Source organism: Panulirus ornatus, chromosome 20 (genome assembly GCF_036320965.1).
Source record: "Panulirus ornatus isolate Po-2019 chromosome 20, ASM3632096v1, whole genome shotgun sequence".
Classification (NCBI taxonomy): domain Eukaryota; kingdom Metazoa; phylum Arthropoda; class Malacostraca; order Decapoda; family Palinuridae; genus Panulirus; species Panulirus ornatus.
In genome coordinates this window covers 67,373,562-67,395,558 of record NC_092243.1, presented here as the reverse complement: position 1 = coordinate 67,395,558, position 21,997 = coordinate 67,373,562, and the positions used below count along the sequence as shown (strand labels likewise).

General features: G+C 38.2%; 1 protein-coding gene across 7 annotated transcripts in view; it reads right to left on the bottom strand.

The window, feature by feature from the left end:
* Positions 1 to 21,997, bottom strand: part of LOC139756088 (uncharacterized) — a 65,939-nt gene that overhangs the window by 21,447 nt on the left and 22,495 nt on the right. For 3 of the 7 annotated variants that reach the window (XM_071675119.1, XM_071675117.1, XM_071675122.1), the window contains 8 exons: positions 18,183 to 18,331; positions 15,701 to 16,898; positions 14,870 to 14,967; positions 10,475 to 10,683; positions 8,905 to 9,070; positions 5,185 to 5,294; positions 4,869 to 5,015; positions 916 to 1,026 (listed from right to left, as the gene is read on the bottom strand). In XM_071675119.1, the coding sequence (XP_071531220.1) occupies positions 916 to 1,026; positions 4,869 to 5,015; positions 5,185 to 5,294; positions 8,905 to 9,070; positions 10,475 to 10,683; positions 14,870 to 14,967; positions 15,701 to 16,500 (1,641 nt within the window). In that variant the 5' untranslated portion in view covers positions 16,501 to 16,898; positions 18,183 to 18,331. Of the gene's footprint in view, positions 1 to 915; positions 1,027 to 4,868; positions 5,016 to 5,184; positions 5,295 to 8,904; positions 9,071 to 10,474; positions 10,684 to 14,869; positions 14,968 to 15,700; positions 16,899 to 17,403; positions 17,534 to 18,182; positions 18,332 to 21,711; positions 21,841 to 21,911; positions 21,955 to 21,997 lie in introns of those variants that run through there. The other 4 variants (XM_071675121.1, XM_071675118.1, XM_071675120.1 and 1 more) reach the window with 4 other exon arrangements.

Below are 21,997 nucleotides of genomic sequence, written 5' to 3'. Positions count from 1 at the left end.
TGCAGGCAAATTCTTTCATATGACCTACTTCCCAAATTTCTCAGTGTACTGTCTGTCATTTCAATGAATCCCTGCTACTTCTTTCAATCCTACTTTCTTTACATATTCCATCATCAATTTTCATGTTTTCCCCTTGCAACCTTTTTTGTATCCACTCCTGCTCTTTGTATCTCCTTTCATCATGAATGTTTCTCCACTCTTTTTGGTTTGAAGCCATGGATGAATGTAGCAAAAGATTTGTTAAGGGCTAAGTTTATTTCAGATGGAGATATCAGAGGAATGATTGGGGATCAAATGCAATGGATATATTTTGTGTATGAAAAGAGAACTTGGTGTTAACTAATGAATCAATTAAGTGTGTACACTGCAAAAGCTCAAGGTGCTTTTGTACTATAAAGTGTGGAAGCACTGTTTCAAGAGAAGAGAGTAACAGAGAAACTGATGTTGTAGAGGCTGTGTGTACTTGATCATCCTACTGAAATGAAAATAGAGCAATGAAGATAAAGACGTTGAAAATCTGAATGTCATGAAATTATTCAGTTCCATCTACGAGGTCAAGCCACTTAAAGTCTCATACATCAGTCTCAGTTTCAAATAAATTTAGCAACCAAGCAAAGTACGATACAATACTATTCTTTGGATGATTAAATGTAATGATTACTAGAGAATACTATCACAAATAACAATAACAGTGATGTTATGGCTCCTCTCTTTTATAACAATGGAAGTGTATCCCTGGGAGAGAAAATACAAATTCATGTCAAAGATTCCTGGATAAGGGGTTACATCACACTGAAATGTGTACAATATAACAAAATCAAGATGAATGTTAATCTAATGGCATACACAGATTCCATAGTTCATACAAGAATCATGAGTTACAGTAAAAATCTAATAATCATAATCATAATTTACCCATTTTCCTTCCTTTTTTGGCTGACGAACTCCATATTTAGCAGTAACCAGTTTCAAATAAGGAGCCACATCATCCACCAGAGCATCACCACCCCCTTTCTCTAGCAAAACCTGAAACCAAGATACATCCAACATAAAAAAATCATAAAGGCTACAATAGTAAAACACTTTTTTATAATTAACTGCTTATTTTGCCATGGCAAGGTAGAATCAGGAACAACAACCTCATTTGCACACTTCCCCTCTCTAGCTGTACCAAAACCAGTACCTAACATCAGTCAAATGCTACAGACTACCGTATTGTTTAACTTTACTATGCCCAACTTCAGATCAAGAACAGCATGCTGCCATATCAACCCAATTCAACCTATCTCATGCATGTCTCTTGCTCTCCTGAATGTGCAGACCCGGATATACAAAAGCCTCCTTCACCACATCTTTCTATTACTCTTGTCCTGCTGAATGTTCAGTCCCTAGCACCCTGAAGCCTCTTTCACTCCATCGTTCTATCTCTCTTGCCTTCGTGAATATTCAGTTCAGGCCCTGACACCCCAGTCTCTTTTATTCCATCTTTCCAACTCCTTGTTGGTCTCGCCCTTGCTCCCTTCACTTCTTGCATGTTGGGCCTCTCAGTCATTCTTCACATATTCTCTCCATATGTCCAAACCATTTCAGCACAACCTGTTCAGCTTCCCCAATCAGAGTGCACCTTTCTTTTACACTGTCATTCTTTACATGATCAACACTGCCCGACATCACGCGTCATCCACCCTCTTTTCTTTACTGTTCAAGGTCCAAGACTTGGGACTACTTTATCCTCAAATACACTCATATTTGCCTTAACAAACAAGGACCTCTCCTTCTACAAACACCTTAACCCTTTTATATTCTACTGTTTTCCTTAGACCTTCCAAATTCACATTTTCAAGCTGTTTAAGATATGTATTTAACCACACAGTTTCAAAAATATCACATAGCAAAGAATAAACATTACTTTGGGAGAATGTTCCATCCACTACTTTCAATGATACTAATACTGTGTAGAAATTTTGGAGATGTTTCAGCATAATACATCAAAAGATGTGGGAGTAAGGCCTGAGTGTTAAGCGAGTTACCACCATCAAATGTTGATTACTGATTATCATTATGTTTTATCTTATATAACAACTCTTTTATCTTTATAATCAATATGATTCCCTGATATTTTTTCATTCAAGTAAAAGTATAAAAATCTGTAAAATCATCAGGAGCATCAATCAGATGCAGTGTTGTCATGGTCATGCAGATGCTGACAATGCTGCTGGAAGAGTCCCTGTCCATAAAATCACTTTCCACACAATCTGAGGACAGATCATCACTGTCAAATAATTAAGGATCATCTGCCTGGTCCTTTATATCTAGCTAAAAGTTGCTCAATTTTATTACTAGAAACTAATAGTCACTGGCATAGCTGGAACATGCCACAGTGGGGAGGAATTACTGCAAATTACCGCCTCAACCACGAACCAGACCTGGTAAATGGCCTTGACACAAAGGCACATAAACTCAGAGCATAAATATCCATCTACCCTCTCTCTTTCTCTTCAACTTTGTCTCATTAAGAGCCAGAACACCCACAGCACCCACCTCTTCCTTATTATCCTGGAAACATTGACATCCTACCTTGAGCCTTTGAGAGCAAATCCTCACTTGGCTCTTTCTTTTGTTACTGTTTTTGGAAAATAATAACACAAGAGAGGAAAGTTTCTAGCCTCACACTCCTGTCCCATTAGTTGCCTCATACACCATGCAGGAAGTCTAAGGTTAGAATTCTTAATACAACATGCAGGAAGTCCATGGTTAGAATTCTTAATCACCTAACTATAGGGATAACAGCACGACATAAAATGTAAAACTATACAGTAAACTGGTTACTACAACAATCAATATGCTAAACAAAACAGAATAAGTCAAGATAAAGCCCAGTACAAATTCATTAATGTAAACACACATTATGTATACCTTGCCCTAGTTATGGGGACTGTATTTCAACCCTGCAGCTTAATTTGTCATCTAGCTTCCTAAAATGCATCCTTGATAGATAAAAGGACCTAAGATTTATCTAAAACACTGAAAAATTCTCTCAAGAAAATTTGTTTGTTTTATTTATTCAAATCATTTCACCTGAATTCTAATCAATGAAAAATCAAGGGCTTCTGCTCATGTTCTAATATATGTGAATTTATATATCATCCTATGCTGGTATACTGTGTTGTCTGTAGTTGCCACTGTGGTAGTCCAAGCCCCTATAAATGACCTAATATTTGCTCGCAAGCCTAATCAACTGACGGAGATTGCACTTTTCAGTATGCCTATTTGTACCTTGGCTACTTTTTCTATAAACTATATCTTTATCTTATAGTAACACCTGATCAGAACAATTATGCAACACTCATTTGGGTGCTGGTGATTGTCAAGAGGACAGCACCAAAAAAAATATGTGAAAAGGCCATTAACTACCTAAATTTACAAAAGTTTTGCAAGTGCTGGTTGTGGTACCAACTCCTTATCAAAGATGTAACCTAAAAAAATCTGAAAAATCAAATAGTGCAGTCAGGAGGAAGGTGAGCATGGAATCTATTCAGCAAAATGAAGAGTTGTTGAGTAAAGGTTATGAAACCCTAAGATCATGGTGTTGAACAAATAACAATCTATGATCTAAAGAAAATGAAAAAAGATCTTTATTCCAATGCTGAAAGTAACTTTACAGAGGAAATGACAATGCAAAATGTTGTATGGACCTTAGAATTCCTGATTTATCCAATACTTTGCATTAGTGCTTCCACCAGTATTAAAATCATTACCTAATTGTATAGTAAACATATGGGAACCCATCTCTGGAACTTTCTTTCCTATCATACAACTTTTTTAGTTCATATATGCTGTCTACATTCACAATCTCATTATCACTTATATCATAAAAGAATTTCATTTCATCTTTTCTAACAAAGTTCTTGCTTATTTTAATGCTATGGCATCTGGCTGTTCTATCTTTGTATCTTTTGAAGAACTGTTGATCGTCATTAAACTGGTTTAAAAACTTAACAATGAAGGTGTGTCTATGTTTGAACCCATGCAAACAGATAACGCTAAAGCTTTCCATGCTGATATGACAAGTGAAAAATGACTGATGATTGTACCAGGTGGCTTCAGATATTCAAAAACTGCCATAGTGTTCATAGAAATTTGGAATGACTACGCTTATCAATCATTACCGAAAGAAAAGTTATGTTTCAAAACACTATTGTAACTGCTATAATGACATCCAATACATGTTAATTATGTTATATAGAATGCCTATGGTCCCAGCCCTCCCAGTTAAATGATATCCCACTTATCATAATCTTATGGGAGTTCTGAGTACTGATTTCACCTTTCTTCATGAACAACTTCCTGGAACTAAAGAGAAAGAACACTACACATGCATCTCCTGCATCTCACAGAAGGTAACAAAGAGGGGCAGGTGAGGGGTTACAGGATAAGGAAAAGCCAAGTGGACTTTGGTAAAAAACGAAAGATGAGATAACATAAAATAAATAATAATAAAAAACAATGCTTGACTAAATCACTTATGAGAATGTTAGTTTAAGAAATATAATTCTTTTCATAGAAACAACTGGTTGGCTTGAGATCCACGGCACATAGCTCTGATCAGAATTCAGTGAACTGTTATTTAGCCTAAGAACAATTGGGTGCTGGTCAGCAGATCCTAGCCAAGATCTTGGCCTCTCTAGCATGATCTAATCAAAATAATTTAAGCTGAATCTTAATACCAGTACAGTTCTATGTTTTGTTTCCTTGACCCATGCTTACACTGTCCCTTCAAGCACAAACATACTTATACTAGTCTCTATCTAAACTATAAAACAAAACTTGAGAAAAAATTAATGTACAAAGTGGTTCTACAAACGTACTGTCTGCCACTGTGGAGATTCTGATGGGTGCTTCCTGCGATAGTGACTTCGAACTTGTGTTGGAAGAGATGTTGTGAAAGGGCAGAGGACACATCGTTGTTTTTGTCTGCTGTGTTGAATCACATGCTTCTTAAGATTAGCAAGTGTCTAGAGAATGAGAAGTAAAGTTTAAATGCATGTTCTGATTCATAATATATCTACTGCTAACATATTTACTCATATCTACAAAATCACATTATTCTATGTAACTTTGTACCATATCTATTCCTTCATATATATAAAATCATATCAACAGATAGTATGTCATTATCTTAACCTTGAGGCCTTTACCACACAGTGGACACAGCAAACTTCCCATCCGAGACAGGTCATCTACTTCTTCCTCATCGCTTCCCAGCATATCATCCATCATTGACGATTTGTCATCTAAAAATATATAAAAAATACAAATTAATGTTTGTACTTCAATTCTGAAAGTAAAAGCGCTGAACTCACATACTAAGAGTTCTGCTGTCTTTGACTTACCGAACAAAAGACAGAAATCAAGTAATCATTTCAAAGTACCCAGTACTGTACTTTTCACATGAATACTCAAATCTATAAATCATTTTCCTGAAAAGCCCTTCAGAATGAAAAAAAATCTAAATCATCCTTGTATTTCAATGTAAAAGAGCTGCTCAGTAATAATTTTCAAAAATTTTAAAACATTTAAGATGCAATCAATTCAACAAAAGAATTCACATGACTTCATAAACAAAACATTTTTTTTATACCTAATTACCTTTCCCACTTTAGCTAAGTAGGATCAAGAATAAACGAGCAATGGCCTTATGCAAACATCCAATATACAATGTATCAAAACCAGAGACAACAATCCGTAGCCAAGTACGCAGATTACCTTGTGGTTTACCATGATTGCTTCCTATTGCCGTGGTAGAGTTTTGTAACAGCATGTTGACCCAAGACACCACATCATTCCAGCTCATTCTATCTAATGCACACCTCTCAACCTCCTGAATGCCTAAGATCTAATGCTCCAAGACCTAGGATCTAATATCTCAAGACCTCCTTCAATTCATTCTTTTCTTTGGTCTCCCCCTCCTCCTTGCCCTGACTACTTCTGACACACAAGCTCTCTTTGTCAGTCTCTCTCCACCCATCATCTCAATACATCCAAACCATTTCAGCACCCCTTGGCTTTCTCAATCAGACTATGCTCACTACACACTTTCTCTAAGAATGTCTCTTATACATGATGAATATGTTCCATGCCACACATCATCCTCAAAAAATTTCACTTCCAGCAATTCTAGCATCTTTAACTGTTTCATACTTGAAGCACAAGACTCACAGCTGCTATAGAGCACTGTTCGACCTAATGTACTTTCAAACATATCCAACTCTGTCCTTACAGACACTGCCATTTCCCTGAGTATGCTCCCTAATGCACTTAAGACCTTAGTCCTTCCTTCCAACCTGAAACTTACTTTAGTCATCATGATTCCATCTGATACTACATCCACTTCCAGATATTTATAGCACTTCACCTCCTCTAAGTTTCCCTAATCAAACTTACATATATATCCTGATTCAATCCCCAACTGCACCTCATTAACTTACTTTTTTTCATGTTTACTTTCAAATTTCCCCTGCTGATATCTGCTAGAAGCTTCTGGAAGTTTATTCAAGAGTTTGCCACCAAAGCAGTGAGATATGTATACATCTATGCCCCTGAATCCACAGCTAACCTGCCCCTTGCTCTGAGACTCTCACATAACCTCCCTCACCAAACCATCCATGAACAGATTAAATTGCCATGGTAGCACCAACCATCCTTGAAACAAACTAACATTCACCGAGAACAACTCGCCTTCCTTCCCACCTGCACACACCCTATACTTTCCATATAAAAACTCCTCATTGCACTAAATAACTTTCCATTTACACCGTATACTTGTAGCACCTTCCACATGGGCACACTGTCAACCCTATCATACACTTTCTCCAGATCCATAAATGCCACATGTAATTCACTCTCTTTATCCAAGTATTTCTTGGAGAAAACTTCAATATAAACACCTGGCCTACACATCCCCTAACCTCCCTAATCATCTGTTCTCTTCATACTACTTAACTCCTTTTAAAGCATTTTCTTGTTCTCTCTGAAATCAACTGATACTTTCCCATCACATCTCTCACCTGCCCTCTTTTGCAGTTCACATACCTTTCTCTTGACTACCCCCCACTTCTTTTCATTTATCTCACAATCACTCACATCTTTTCACTGATGGAATCATCCATACACCTCTCTTTTCTTTTTCACTTGCAATCTAACTTTCTAATTCCATCATTCACCACCCTTTCTCATACATTCACCTCTGACCTGCATGCCACACACTCCACCTGCTCATCTAAACACTGCTTCCCAAAATGCCTTCCCACTAGTTTTGTTTCATTTGACCTCACCTTATGTCCTTTTTCTATGAATCTATCTTGGAATTTAAGCACAAAAGCTCCTTTTCCAAGCTTTCTTTCACATGTCATTTCCTCTTTTTATAACACCACCACAATCTTTTTGCATTCGCCTTCACCTATAAATGACCAGATGTCCATCGTGCTGTCTCTCCCAGCATGTTCAGATCCAACAACCTCTCCTTTGCATGCCTGTCAATTAGTACTTTCTCAAACAATGCCTGATGACTCCTAACCCCACTCATTCACACATACTTACGGATGCATTGTTTTTTAAACCAAGCTCCCTGACCACCGGTCTTTTATCACCACACAAAAAGCTGTTCACCATTTTCATTTACACCAGGCACCCCCCCCCCAATAATACTCTTAAACACTTCAATGTGTATGATAACAATGGTCAAAGAACAAACGAGACCATTCTTTGTCTGTTTCTAGTGCTATCTCGCAATGCAGGAAATAATAATCCATGTCAATATGGAAAAAACAGAAAGAAGAAAGGATAAACAAGAGTACAATTTTTGTTTCTATTAAGGAAGAATATGATGGGTAATGTGCATATATGAGGTCTATGATCGGGTTAGGTCAAGTTTGTTTAATAATATGATAATTATGTGTATAACTACCTCTCATTTCAGATGATCTAAGGCAGGATAAATGCTGAAAAAAAAGGGGGGCAAGGGGATGTACGTAGAAAAGATAAGCAATGAAAATGTAAAACCAAATTTCTGACAAAAAAAATGAATTCAAGGGAGATATCACTGACATCATAAAAAAAATGAGAATGTATTTTTGTGAAGGCATTTGCAATACATATTATTACAGGCAATAAAAGATGTGTGGCATATCAGGAACAGGTTTTTAGAGGAAAAAACAGCAAAGTGGCATGAAGAAATATTTGACAAAAAAGTATGAAAGAGGAGCTGAATCTTCCACAAAAAGGTGACAAAATAAGGCAAGGAGTATACAAAATAAGTGGAAAAAAATTACAGTTACTGCATGTTAATGAAACAGAGCAAACAAGTACAAAAGAAAAAGAAAAGACAAATTATGCATGAATGACCATTGGAAATTTATGTAAGAATAACAGGAAATTCTGGATAGAGTTAAATGGGCCCAAAAAGCAAGTCTAAGGGAAAAGCAGGGGTGTACTACACAAGTCTAGGATATCACCTGTGACACAGGGTGAAGTTTTTAAGAGACATATACAATGCTTTAGAATCTTTTAAGACCTAATTACAAGATATAGTTATGAAGAGTAATAATGAACCTAAAAGCTGATATTCATTAAGGCCTGTAACTAAGGAAAGAGGACTGGGTTTAGTAAGTGGTTATATGCACTTAACACATCCCATGGAAATGGAAAAACAGTTCATAATGAAAAGAAGAAAGAGAGACTGATACACAGATAAACATAGACAGACATTTAACAGACTGATAGATAGATAGAGTTAAACAAATAGTCAGACAGACTGATGGACACAAAGACAGAGAGATAGACATTTAGATACCAATAAAGAATGAATTTACCAGTTACATGATATAAAGCATTTATGAGTCACACCTGGTTGGTCATGTTCTGCTAGAAGACGTGGTATATCAATGATACGATATTTTGTGGTTCCATGTTTCTTACGAATGTGATGACGCAGCTGGTTGTGGTCCTGCCCCAAAAACACACAGTATCCACAGCGTAATGGAAACAAGGCACCATGAGAGTTACGTATGTGCTGGAAAATAAATCATAAGGAAATTTTGCAAAACATATATTTACATATAAGATAAATATCAACATAAACATAAATATCCCTGGGGTAGAGGAGAAAGAATTCTACCTCTGTATTCCCTGTGTTACAAAAGGCGACTCAAGGGGGCAGGGTGAATTTCTCGGGCTCTAAAGACTCTGAGGAAAGAGAATTCTATCTAGGAGGGCAAAAATAGTATGTCTGAAAGAATAGTGTCCCAACAATATTACATGGATGCAAGGCATGGGCTATTGATCACGCTGTGCCAAGGATGGTGGATGTGTTGGAAATGAAATGTTCAAGGACAATGTTAGGTGAAAGATGGTTTGATCAAGTACGTAGGTAATGAAAGAATAAGAGAGAAGTGTGGTAATAAAAAGAATGTGGTTGAGAAAGCTGAAGAGGGTGTGCTGAAATGGTTTGGACTTATGGAGAGAATGAGCAAGAGGTTGGCAAAGAGGATATATGTTGCAGAAGCAAAGGCAGTGGAAGCAAGGGAGACCAAATTGCATATGGAAGGATGGATTGAAAAAGATTTTGAGCGATCGGGGCCTGAACATGGAGGGTGAAAGGTATGCATCGGATAAAGTGAAATGGAATGATGTGGGATACAGTGGTTGACATGCTGCAAGTGATCTGAGCAAGAGAATGTGAAGTGTTCAGGGTAAACCATGGAAAGGTCTGTAGTTTCTGAGCATTATACAAGAGAGCTAGAGACTGAGTGTGAACGAATGTGGCCTTTTTTGTCTGTTTTCCTGAAGCTACCTCAATGAAGCAGGGGGTAGCGCCAGGTATGGATGAAGGCAAGTAAATATGAATATGTACATGCGTATATATGCATATGTCTTTGTATGTGTATGTATATGTTGATTTTTTTCATACATATATGCCATTTCCTGCATTAGCGAGGTAGCATTAAAAACAGAGGACTGAGCCTTAGAGGGAACATCCTCACTTGGCTCCTGTTCTTTCTTTTATACATATTCGCCATTTTCCATGTTAGCAAGGTAGTGTTGAGACCTGATGACTGAGCCACAGAGGGAAAAATCCTCCCTTGGCCTACATCTCTTTTCCTTCTCTTAGAAAAGTATAGTGTATATATATATATATATATATATATATATGATTTGGGCATTCAACTATTTGTTCTCTCTCAGGTACCATACAAAAATCATAGGATGAGATGTACAAACTAGAATAAAGTAGAAGGAAGACAGCAAGTAAAAGAAGTTAAGCGCACATGTACGCAAAGCCTGGGAAAAAAAATTATGCAAATGTACAAGAAAATATGTAATCCCTCAGGTATATGACAGGGTCACAAAAATAGTTAAAGATCTATTTCCCAATAAAAACACGTAAAACATATAAGGAAGAAAAAAATCTACAGACCTTAAAGAAATGAGTCCGCTGGAGTCTCATGTTACAAACAGGACAACTTCGTCCTCGTGCCTGACTACCCAGCAATACTGTAACTACAGCTTCTGAGTGGCTGTCTCTGGACGTGGCAATATGCTGCTCTACATCAGTACGACTTCGGCTTACCACTTCACACTGTGAGCACTTGTATTTGTGTTGCTCAGTCTTCAACCCCCACTCATCTGGAAACAAAAGTAGTATGGAAGAGAAACCATCAGATTCCCACTGACCTTCAGTTTAATAAAGATTCTGCTTGAATCAGCACATTATCCAGCATTCTCAAGCAGTATAAATCAAGCAGTATAATAAAATTTTCCTCATGAAATCTATTAGATCATCAGGTTATGTTACTATGATCAAATTGAATCAATAATAAGATTAAACTTACATGTATATGGAAGGATATGCATTTCAAATAAGGAAAGGGGATACACAACACTTAAATCCAAATTCCAAGGGTATTTGGATTTGTGAGTTCAGGTCAACAAAGATTTGAACATCTGTCAGCAATGAAGAATGCAAAATGAAGGAAAAGAAATATGCATGACATGCATTCATGATAATCATGATGAATTCACAGGCCATCTGGAGTCACGCCCACATAAGTTCAAATCCTGGCCATGGCAGCCAATAAACAGTCAATCCAGCTGTTCAATGTCCCCTGACAGCTGGTTGATAAATTAGGTACCTGGATTAGGAAAGAGTGTATGGTGGGGTGGCGGTGGTAATGGATGAAGGGAGCAAGTATGAATATGTACATGTGTATATATGTATATGTCTGTGTATATGCTGGAAATGAGATGTTTAAGGACAATATGTGGTGTGAGGTGGTTTGATCGAGTAAGTAATGTAAGGGTAAGAGAGATGTGTGGAAATAAAAAGAGCGTGGTTGAGCAGAAGTGGGTGTTTTGAAATGGTTTGGGCAAATGGAGAGAATGAGTGAGGAAAGATTGACCAAGAGGATATATGTGTCGGAGGTGGAGGGAACGAGGAGAAGTGGGAGACCCAATTGGAGGTGGAAAGATGGAGTGAAAAAGATTTTGAGTGATAGGGGCCTGAACATACAGGAGGGTGAAAGGCGGGCAAGGAATAGAGTGAATTGGATTGATGTGGTATACCGGGGTCAACGTGCTGTCAATGGATTAAACCAGGGCATGTGAAGCGTCTGGGGCAAACCATGAAAAGTTCTGTGGGGCCTGGATGTGGAAAGGGAGCTGTGGCTTCGGGCATTATTGCATGACAGCTAGAGACTGAGTATGAACGAATGGGGCCTTTGTTGTCTTTTCCTAGCACTACCTCGCACACATGAGGGGGAGGGGGATGTTATTCCATGTGTGGCGAGGTGGTGATTGGAATGAATAAAGGCAGACAGTGTGAATTGTGTGCATGTGTATATATGTATGTGTCTGTGTGTGCATATATATGTGTACACTGAGATGTATGGGTATGTATATTTGCGTGTGTGAACTTGTATGTATATACATGTGTATGGGGGTGGGTTGGGCCATTTCTTTCGTCTGTTTCCTTGCGCTACCTCGCAAACGCGGGAGACATGGGATGTATTTAGGGAAGCAGTGATGGCTTGCGCAAAAGATGCATGTGGCATGAGAAAGGTGGGAGGTGGGCAGATTAGAAAGGGTAGTGAATGGTGGGATGAAGAAGTAAGAGTGTTAGTGAAAGAGAAGAGAGCGAGACATTTGAATGATTTTTGCAGGGAAGTAGTGCAAATGACTGGGAGATGTATAAAAGAAAGTGGCAGGAGGTAAAGAGAAAGGTGCAGGAGGTGAAAAAGAGGGCAAATGAGAGTTGGGGTGAGAATCATTAAATTCTAGGGAGAATAAAAAGATGTTTTGGAAGGAAGTAAATAAAGAGCGTAAGACAAGCGAACAAATGGGAACATCGGTGAAGGGGGTAAATGGGGAGGTAATAACAAGTAGTGATGAAGTGAGAAAGAGATGGAGCGAATATTTTGAAGGTCTGTTGAATGTGTTTGATGATAGAGTGGCAGATATAGGGTGTTTTGGTTGGGGTGGTGAGTGAAATGAGAGGGTCAGGGAGAATAGTTTGATGAACAGAGAAATAGTGAAAGCTTTGCAGAAGATGAAAGCCAGCAAGGTGGCATGTTTGGATGGCACTGCAGAGGAATTTATTAAAAAAAAGGGGTGACTGTGTTGGCGATTGGTGGGTAAGGATATTCAATGTATATATGGATTATGGTGAAGTGCCTGAGGATTGGCGGAATGCATGCATAGTGCCATTTTACAAAGGCAAAGGGGATAAAGATGGGGTTCAAATTACGGAGGCATACGTTTGTCGAGTATTCCTGGGAAATTATATGGGAGGGTATTGATTGAGAAGGTAAAGGCATGCACAGAACATAAGACTGGGGAAAAGCAGTGTGGTTTCAGAAGTGGTAAAGGATGTATGGATCAGGTGTTTGCTTTGAAGAATGTATGTGGGAAATACTCAGACAAGCAGATGGATTTGTATATAGCATTTATGGATCTGGAGAAGGCATATGATAGGGTGGATAGAGAAGCTTTGTGGGAGGTTTTAAGAGTATACGGTGAGGGAGGTAAGTTGCTAGAAGCAGTGAAAAGTTTTTACCAAGGATGTAAGGCATGTGTACGAGTAGGAAGAGAGGAAAGTGACTGGTTCCCAGTGAATGTCAGTTTGCAGCAGGGGTGCATAATGTCTCCATCACTGTTTAATTTGTTTATGGATGGGGTGGTTAGAGATGTGAATGCAAGAGTTTTGGAGAGAGGGGCAAGAATGCAGTCTGTTGCGGATGAGAGGGCTTGGGAAGTGAGTCAGTTGTTGTTCACTGATGATACAGCACTGGTGGCTGATTCGGGTGAGAAACTGCAGAAGTTGGTGACTGAGTTTGGTAAAGTGTGTGAAAGAAGAAAGTTGAGAGTAGATGTGAATAAGAGCAAGGTTATTAGGTTCAGTAGGGTTGAGGGACAAGTTAACTGGGAGGTAAGTTTGAATGGAGAAAAACTGGAGGAAGTGAAGTGTTTTAGATATCTTGGAGTAGATCTAGCAGCAGATGGAACCATGGAAGAGGAAATGGGTCACAGGGTGAGAGAGGGAGCAAAGGTTCTAGGAGCACTGAAGAATATGTGGAAGGTGAGCACATTATCTTGGAAAGCAAGAATGGGTATGTTTGAAGGAATAGTGGTTCCAACAATGTTATATGGTTGTGAGGCATGGGCTATAGATTGGGTTGTGTGGAGAGTGGATGTGTTGGAAATGAAATGTTTGATAATATGTGGTGTGAGGTGGTTTGATCGAGTAAGTAATGAAAGGGTATGAGAGATGTGAGGTCCTAGATGGAGTCCTCGTGTTACCGAGGAACTCTTTCTAAAGGCTGCACTACTTATGGTAGCAGGGAAACATGGACTCTTTTTGAGTAAGAAGTTCTTTGACGAGACTGTATTCCAAAAGAACCTCACCAAAGATGACTTTTCTTTCATGGTGTATTCTCTTTCAGGCACAGACCAGTAACACCAAGAACCACATTCAAGTATATGAATAGGGACACATTCATTAAATCATTCACTATACATAACAGACTAAAACCACACTACGCTTTGCAAGTGTGGTCACAGTTTCTAAAGAAACAAAAAGATCTAATTGAGATGGTACAGAGACAGCAACTAAGATGGTGCAATGAATTGAGAAGATTGAGCTATGAGAGGCTGAAAGCTACAAAACTGTTGACCAAAGAGGAGAGGAGAAAGAGGAAGGGCCTGATAAAAGCCTTCAAATTTCTAAATTAGCTGGATGACACTCATAAAGAACAGTTCTTCCAGAGATACAGCACCAAAGCAACCAGGGACCATGACAAAAAGCTGATCAAAAAGCTTGTTAGAAAGGATGTTATGAAGTACTGGTTTGTGTGGTAGATGGAATTAAAGAACCAATGAGACAGTATATGCTGGCAATTTCCAAAGGATTAAAAGGCTATATGATGATAGAGTATTTTCAGATGAGGCCCCATGAGTGAAGAACTCTCTTGCTGTACTGTATTCTTTCTTATCTATCTATAATCATCTCAAAGCCAATTTCTAGTAAAGAGTCCTAGAGTCACCCAGGATCTCTTTCCAGAGGTTCCTGCAGCATGGAAATGTGAAATCCTTTGGAGTGAAAATCTCTGACGAGACTGTACTCCCAATGATACAACCTCACCAAAAGTGACTTTTCAATCACAGTGTAACCCTAAGCAGAAACCCCCCATACTGTACAAATAGATAATTACAAAAAGATCATGGGTTTCATTCTTGGCCAGTCACACAAACATCTGTTAAAGTCACCTACTGTGTCTATGATGCTCATGTGAAAACTAAAATCTATGATGTGCCAAACCTAAAGATATGAGAGGGTCTTGATCTCCACTGCCATTCTGGATGGCTGCATTTATGAAGAAGTCCAGGTCACCAGGGCTGATACGTGAGCCATAAGATCTGTAACACAATAACATTTTCCATCAACCTCACCATCATTCTCATAACTTAGGTTTTGGTTAAATACTTTTCAGGGTATTTTCATTACTATAGCTAACAGTGAGTAAATTGTTCTTGACCCAAAGGTATATTATCTTTGTCTATCCTGATATGGTCACACAGGGCACTAACAGCAATACAAAACCACGTGGGTTAGAAGCATGAACTTTTTGCTCAAAATCTGAGTCCATAGGTGAGGAGAAGTCTATAAAGAGGAGTAACACAACTAATCATTGCATTCTCTTTGAAGAAGAAAAAATAAAGAGTAGAGAAGTGGATAAAAGACTTTACTGGAGTATTATAAGTCAAAGAGTTAGTGAAAAGCTAAAGGTATGCAAAGATCCTTCATGATACATCCTTCTGTGCAAAAGAAAACTTAGTAAGGGGTACCGACTGACTAACTAACTAATCTGAGAAAAAAATGTCTAAAATGCAAAACCTGTCTTCTTTCCTTCTAAAGAAAAATGGAATAATAAGTCATTCAGTTCTGTAAGATAATGACAATTTTAACTTCTTTTACAAGTACGTATATTATGACTGTGAAGCTAACTCTCCATGTCATATGAAATGCACAAATATACAAAGGGTGACTCTCAACATCTGATCGCCCCATCAAGTATTCTAATCTACCCCATTGCTTAGAAATATTTTCACAACCATGTTCATTAATAAATAAGAAATGTTATCAACATACCTTCGTGCCCCCTTCACAACACTTCCATCCACTGTTGACTCCAGGACAGATGGGGCATACCTCCCCTTCCCTTCCACAGCCTCTTTCCAGTCAGAGCTAAACTCAGCATGATCCTCCAGGAATCCAACGATGTGATGCTGAGGTCGTTTCAATTTTTCAGAAACAAAATCCTCCTCTTCTTGCTTATAAGGTTTTAACCTTTTTTGTTGTACATAACAGAAGATTTCCTCCTGAGTGTTTAATTTTCTGTCTCCAATCAGTGCTGAGTTTTCTACATCAGGGTCAGACAGACTTGTATGACTTTGGCATTTATGTTTGTTTGCAGGAGGTCCTGTATCTCCTTTAGAATCATGAGATACACTACAATCAATTCCACTTTCTATGTCTAAAGCTACTTTTGAATTTTGATCTGATACTCCAACAGTTTCATGTAAAGTTTGTGTGGCAACATTTCTCACTTCTGCATCATCAATAGTAGAATCTTCTGTGACTTTAGAAGAGATGCACATAGGGGTATCAAAATCAGCACACTGCACCTTAGTTAAAAAAGGCTGTGGTGGTGAAGCTAAACGATCCTCTAATAATGTCTGTGACACACCAGTGACACTGACCTCCAAGTCACATGGAGGAAGATCAATGTTATATGGTGTTGGTGCCCGTCCACAACTACTTTCATCTTCTGAGACTCTCCCTGGGTGAGGGTCAGGACTTGCAGGTGATAATCTGAATTTTTTTATTCTTGGAGGATAAACTCTACATGCTCTTTTTGGCTTGCTAACTGACTCACTTTCATCTTGCATTCTGATGTTGTGAACTTATGGTTTTCAATTAGATGATTTTTTCAGTATTAGTCATACTATAATGATATAAGTATAGCCTGATTCATTAATCATCATATCACTCATCATTTTTTTTATCATCATATCACTCATCATTTTTTAAGTATATATTTGTTAATAGTCTCATAAACTGCCACCATCACTGAACCACCTACTACTACCATTATTCTCTCCTTATAGTGACAAACAGCATACTTATGCTTGTTGCAGAATATATATCTTCAGTTTTCTTTCCATAATTAATCAAATGCCGTCCAATTACAAGTTCTTCAATGCCACTGAAATGCCCTGTGTAGACACAGTTTCAAGCAGAGACCAAAGCAACTGCTTCATCCACCTTCATCAGTGATTGTAAGTAACTGAAAGATTTAGAAACATGATTAATCATTAATCATTCAATACTTTGATATAAGGATTCCAAACAGCACAGGCAATTGAATACCCTAGTCAAGGCCATCTCATTAATGCAATCTATCTATATATGTACATATGGGAGGCTAAGCCAGACACCCCTTTCAACAATCAGCCCCTAAGGAAGGAAAACAGATGGGATGACTATACACTGACTACTGCAACCATGATTCAAACTTATACACTCAATGCAAACCTCTCAAACAACAATGACAACCTTTTCAAATTCAGAACAGGTGTTACTTGTTTAGGGATGATTGTATATAGAAATTCAAGACACAGGAATCTGAAAAAAGGACACAGGATTCGATATATAAAAGAAATTCTATAACCATGGAAAACTCAATATGAGAAAAATTCATATTCTGTTGGCAGGTGACTGCACAATAGTATTTAACAGTATCCAATCTTCATACAGCTCAAGATCCACTAAAAGTACACAAAACAACATACAAACTTTATGTGGTTCTCGCTCTTGCTCTTTCAGGCAATAAATGAAGACAGTATATGTCACAGGCAGTGGTACAGTGAACAGCATCAGTGACACCTGTATTATCAAGATTTGTTTCACTCAGAGTTTTTCCTGTATTGTAGGACAAAACAATAAACGTCAGTGACACCTGTATTATCAAGATTAGTTTTGCTCGGAGTATTTCCTGTATTGTAGGACAAAACAATAAACATCAGTGACACCTGTATTATCAAGATTAGTTTTGCTCAGTCTTTCCTGTATTGTAGGACAAAACAGTAAAGCAGCATCCAGCCCTTTCTTTATCCATCATATGATTTCTACATTGCCAATCAGCAGTGTTTTGGTAAGAACACCATTATTTATTCCCTCTATTACCAATGAATTATCTTCGTTCTCCTTTGAAATGTTATCAAAGAGATAAAAAAATGTAATCATAATGAGTTTTAGATTAGAAAAATTTTCTGTAGAAATGTATCCCCAATTATATAATGTAAGTCAAAGAGGAAACAAAGATTAATTCACTGGAAATTGATCTTAGGAAAGCTTTTTAGGAATGGAACCTTCCATAAATCAAAAAATTCATGTAACAATAAAAATATGATAAATGTTCAAATTCATACTACATTCTAGGATACAACAGAAATCTTTTAATTTTGCCAAAATATGTCAATCATTATAGACAAGTGGTTCAGTTGTTATGCTTACAGTTATTACTGGATTTATCAGTCTTTCCGCTCAATACTTTCCAGATATTACCCACCTTTCAGTTTTGCTGAGGTAGGCTAAGGTCACAGGGTTGGGGTACAGAGCTCCCCGGTTGGTGGCTGGGTAAGGATGGATGGTTTGCTTTCACTTAACACTCTCCCAGCACTTCAAGACAGAGACAGTTACGCTCTCTGATAATCACCTCTGGAACACAAAATCATGACCATTAAAATTCAGCTGTTAGCTCATCAATGCAGCTTGCATGAATCTCAATTTTTACAAAAACTTTTATTCAATAGGAAACATTAACAGTGAAATACTAATATCCCCTCACAGCAAAACTTGCTTTTGTAAATGATTAAATTGTGCACTGGGTTGAAACACAGTCTGTTATAGTTAGAGATATCTGTGGAAAACTGATCTATCTCATCGATCTTACATCTGGAAATGGAATTATCTTGTTAGTGTAAACAAAGAAATAATGATTAAATAAGCTCTCCAGCAATAGAATTTGTTTTTTCTCTGGGAACATAAGGTTAATGTGTGGAAGTCGAGAACACTATCTCGGAAAGCAAAAATGGGTATGTTTGAGGGAATAGTGGTTCCAACAATGTTGTATGGTTGCGAGGCGTGGGCTATGGATAGAGATGTGCGCAGGAGGATGGATGTGCTGGAAATGAGATGTTTGAGGACAATGTGTGGTGTGAGGTGGTTTGATCGAGTAAGTAACGTAAGGGTAAGAGAGATGTGTGGAAATAAAAAGAGCGTGGTTGAGAGAGCAGAAGAGGGTGTTTTGAAATGGTTTGGGCACATGGAGAGAATGAGTGAGGAGAGATTGACCAAGAGGATATATGTGTCGGAGGTGGAGGGAACGAGGAGAAGAGGGAGACCAAATTGGAGGTGGAAAGATGGAGTGAAAAAGATTTTGTGTGATCGGGGCCTGAACATGCAGGAGGGTGAAAGGAGGGCAAGAAATAGAGTGAATTGGAGTCATGTGGTATACAGGGGTTGACGTGCTGTCAGTGGATTGAAGCAAGGCATGTGAAGCGTCTGGGGTAAACCATGGAAAGCTGTGTAGGTATGTATATTTGCGTGTGTGGACGTGTGTATGTACATGTGTATGGGGGGGGGGGTTGGGCCATTTCTTTCGTCTGTTTCCTTGCGCTACCTCGCAAACGCGGGAGACGGCGACAAAGTATAAAAAAAAAAAAAAAAAAAAAAATATGATGTCCTTAGTTCTCTCATACAGTGTCAACTGGTTAAAAATGTAGCGGAAAATATGTTGTGGCTGCTGTTACATTGGCAAAAAGTCCTAAAATGTCATCCTGTTCACTCATTAGGTACATTTATCGAATTCATGTCCAGTTTGCTTGACATGTATCTATACTTACCATAGCCATCACTAAACATTTATCACATCATCATGTTCCATATGGGTCTCATCAAACTGAGAATAATGTCTGATACTTTAGACAGTATAAAGCATCTATAGGATTTTTCTGCTTGATCATTAAGTGTCCTTGCCAGGATATTCTGTTGTCCTGGCGCATGTACAGCTTATGTCTGTGGTGCAAAGTAATCTTGGCTGGTTCATAATTTGCCCTGCACTAAGAAAGAAAGGTATCTAGTGACTCCGCTGCCAATGAGGGGGAGGACTTGGGTAGTAGAGTAATGGCTCCTTCCAGGAACCCTGCAAATTCAAGGTACACTTCTATGACCCTACTTTGGGTGATTCTGCTGTCAAGGACAGGGAGAGCTCAGGTGGTAGCATATTAGCCTTTCCTAATACCTCCAGCTAACTCAAGGAATATTCCATCCCCTACCCTAGGAGGAATTATCTAGGTAGTAGGAGTGTTAAACTGATGCCTGGAACCATCTTTCACTCTCCATGTTAAGACAGCTAGTTTTACTTTCTGTCCATCAAAATGGCATTACAGGGCAAGTCCTTCCCTCTTCTCCTTAACAGTACCATACAACTACTCAAACCTCACACATTTTCTTCACATAAGTTCTTTTGCCATCTCCTGGCTGCACAATCACTTTTAAACATAATCATAAAGCAGAACAAACCTATTGCACCTATTACCCAGCATCATGGGGTGCTAAGAATCCCTGCATTCCTACTTGACTTTACTGCCAATGAGAGGGAGGGCTCAGACAGTAGTTCCAGTCCCTCTCTCAACCTTTCCCACTCTGATAGACCTGCCTCTTTTCCTATTCACTATACCAGCATTTGTGGTCTCTACTGTAACCTCTCTACTGTTGAACATCATGTCTGGTACCTTGCCTAATGCCTGTGCACACCTCAAGAATTTTGAATCCCCAAACTTTAGCATTATCTGGCTCAAGGTCTGTCTCCCAACTACCATGCTCTTCATTTGTTTTCTCTAATGCTCTCCTAGCTCTACAAATCTTATATCTATTTTAATATCTAAACTCCTGCCATTAGGCCGTGATATCCTTTCACCCACAAACCAGAGATCCTCTACCTAAGGAATTTCATTATTCACCATAAGGAATGGCTGAATTCCTCCCATAATAGGTTAATGAATGGGGAAAAAAGAGACGAGAAATCATTTACGAATTTTGGGGAAATAGAACTTTGTAAGACATACACAATTTAAGGATATGGTGTATTATTGCGACTCATAGAGCAATAAGATTGGAGAAGTTGGTGCAACTGTTTAAATTAATGATGCAAAGTTTTGATAACAGTTGTATTGTTATATCCAATACATTTAGTTACTCCCAGATCAGTTAAGTTGGGTCAGGTCAGGACAGGGTATGTTACATTACATTACTCCTAATTTGCATAGGCTTGGACCGTTGTCGTATACATCTTTACGCATTTTACATATTTTTACTTCACTATATCCCTTTTTGACAAAATTCTAGTTTAGGCCTGCAGTGCTATGTTTTTGTTAGAATGATTTGATTCTGAAATGATCGTGTAGTTGTCCATACAATCACTAGCAGCAGCCAAATTGTATATGAACATATTTCTACATATCACTGTGGCTACTAGGTGAGCTTTTTTTTATTAGTTCTACTGACTTTTTACCAGTAACACCTTTTGATACATACAACCCTAACTACCTTCATCTGATATTCTTTAATAAAACACTCCAAATAATACTTGGTAACTTTCTTTATATTTTCTTTACACAGCAACAAAAACGCAGAGAAAAATTGCTCAGTATAAGAAAATGACATCAAAGTAGAGCTAAACTATACTTTTGCACTTGTGCTTTAAAGCTAAACCCACTCTGTAGGGATCTTCAGTTAAGATTCTTGGATTCTTTTAACTAGAGTATTTAATGTGACCACACTCACATGTAAATTGCACAAGATGTGAAAAGTCTCTTGACATCAAATGTGCGTAATTTCGGTCTGAAATAACAAAGCAAGACTAAAGAGATGAATTACGAAGTTGATTAATGCAGGAATAAATCGGCGCAAAAAGAAAGTATAGTAGCAATATACTACTATCCTACGCGCCGGTGTTGATATGTCGGCAAAATTACTTCTGTCTTCATCATGTCATTTATAACTCATAATAGGCAAGAAATATATCAGATGTGTACCTTAAACACGATGGCCGAGTAAATAGTGCTACAGGGGACCCCTGCTAATTTATTGTATAAGGTCTTTCTTGGGTCTTTTGCACGTTTCTTGTTCAACCCTGGCGAGCTTCACAATACTCCCCATGAAAAAAAGAAGTAATTATTATTTCCTGAGGTATTGTGATCTCTGTCTACACATATTTGTTAGTTTTCTAACTTACTTTTCCCCTCCATTCACTCAGCTGTCGACGAGATTTGTTTACAAACATAATACCTGTCGTTCGCACGTCATTTTCTTATTCTTTTA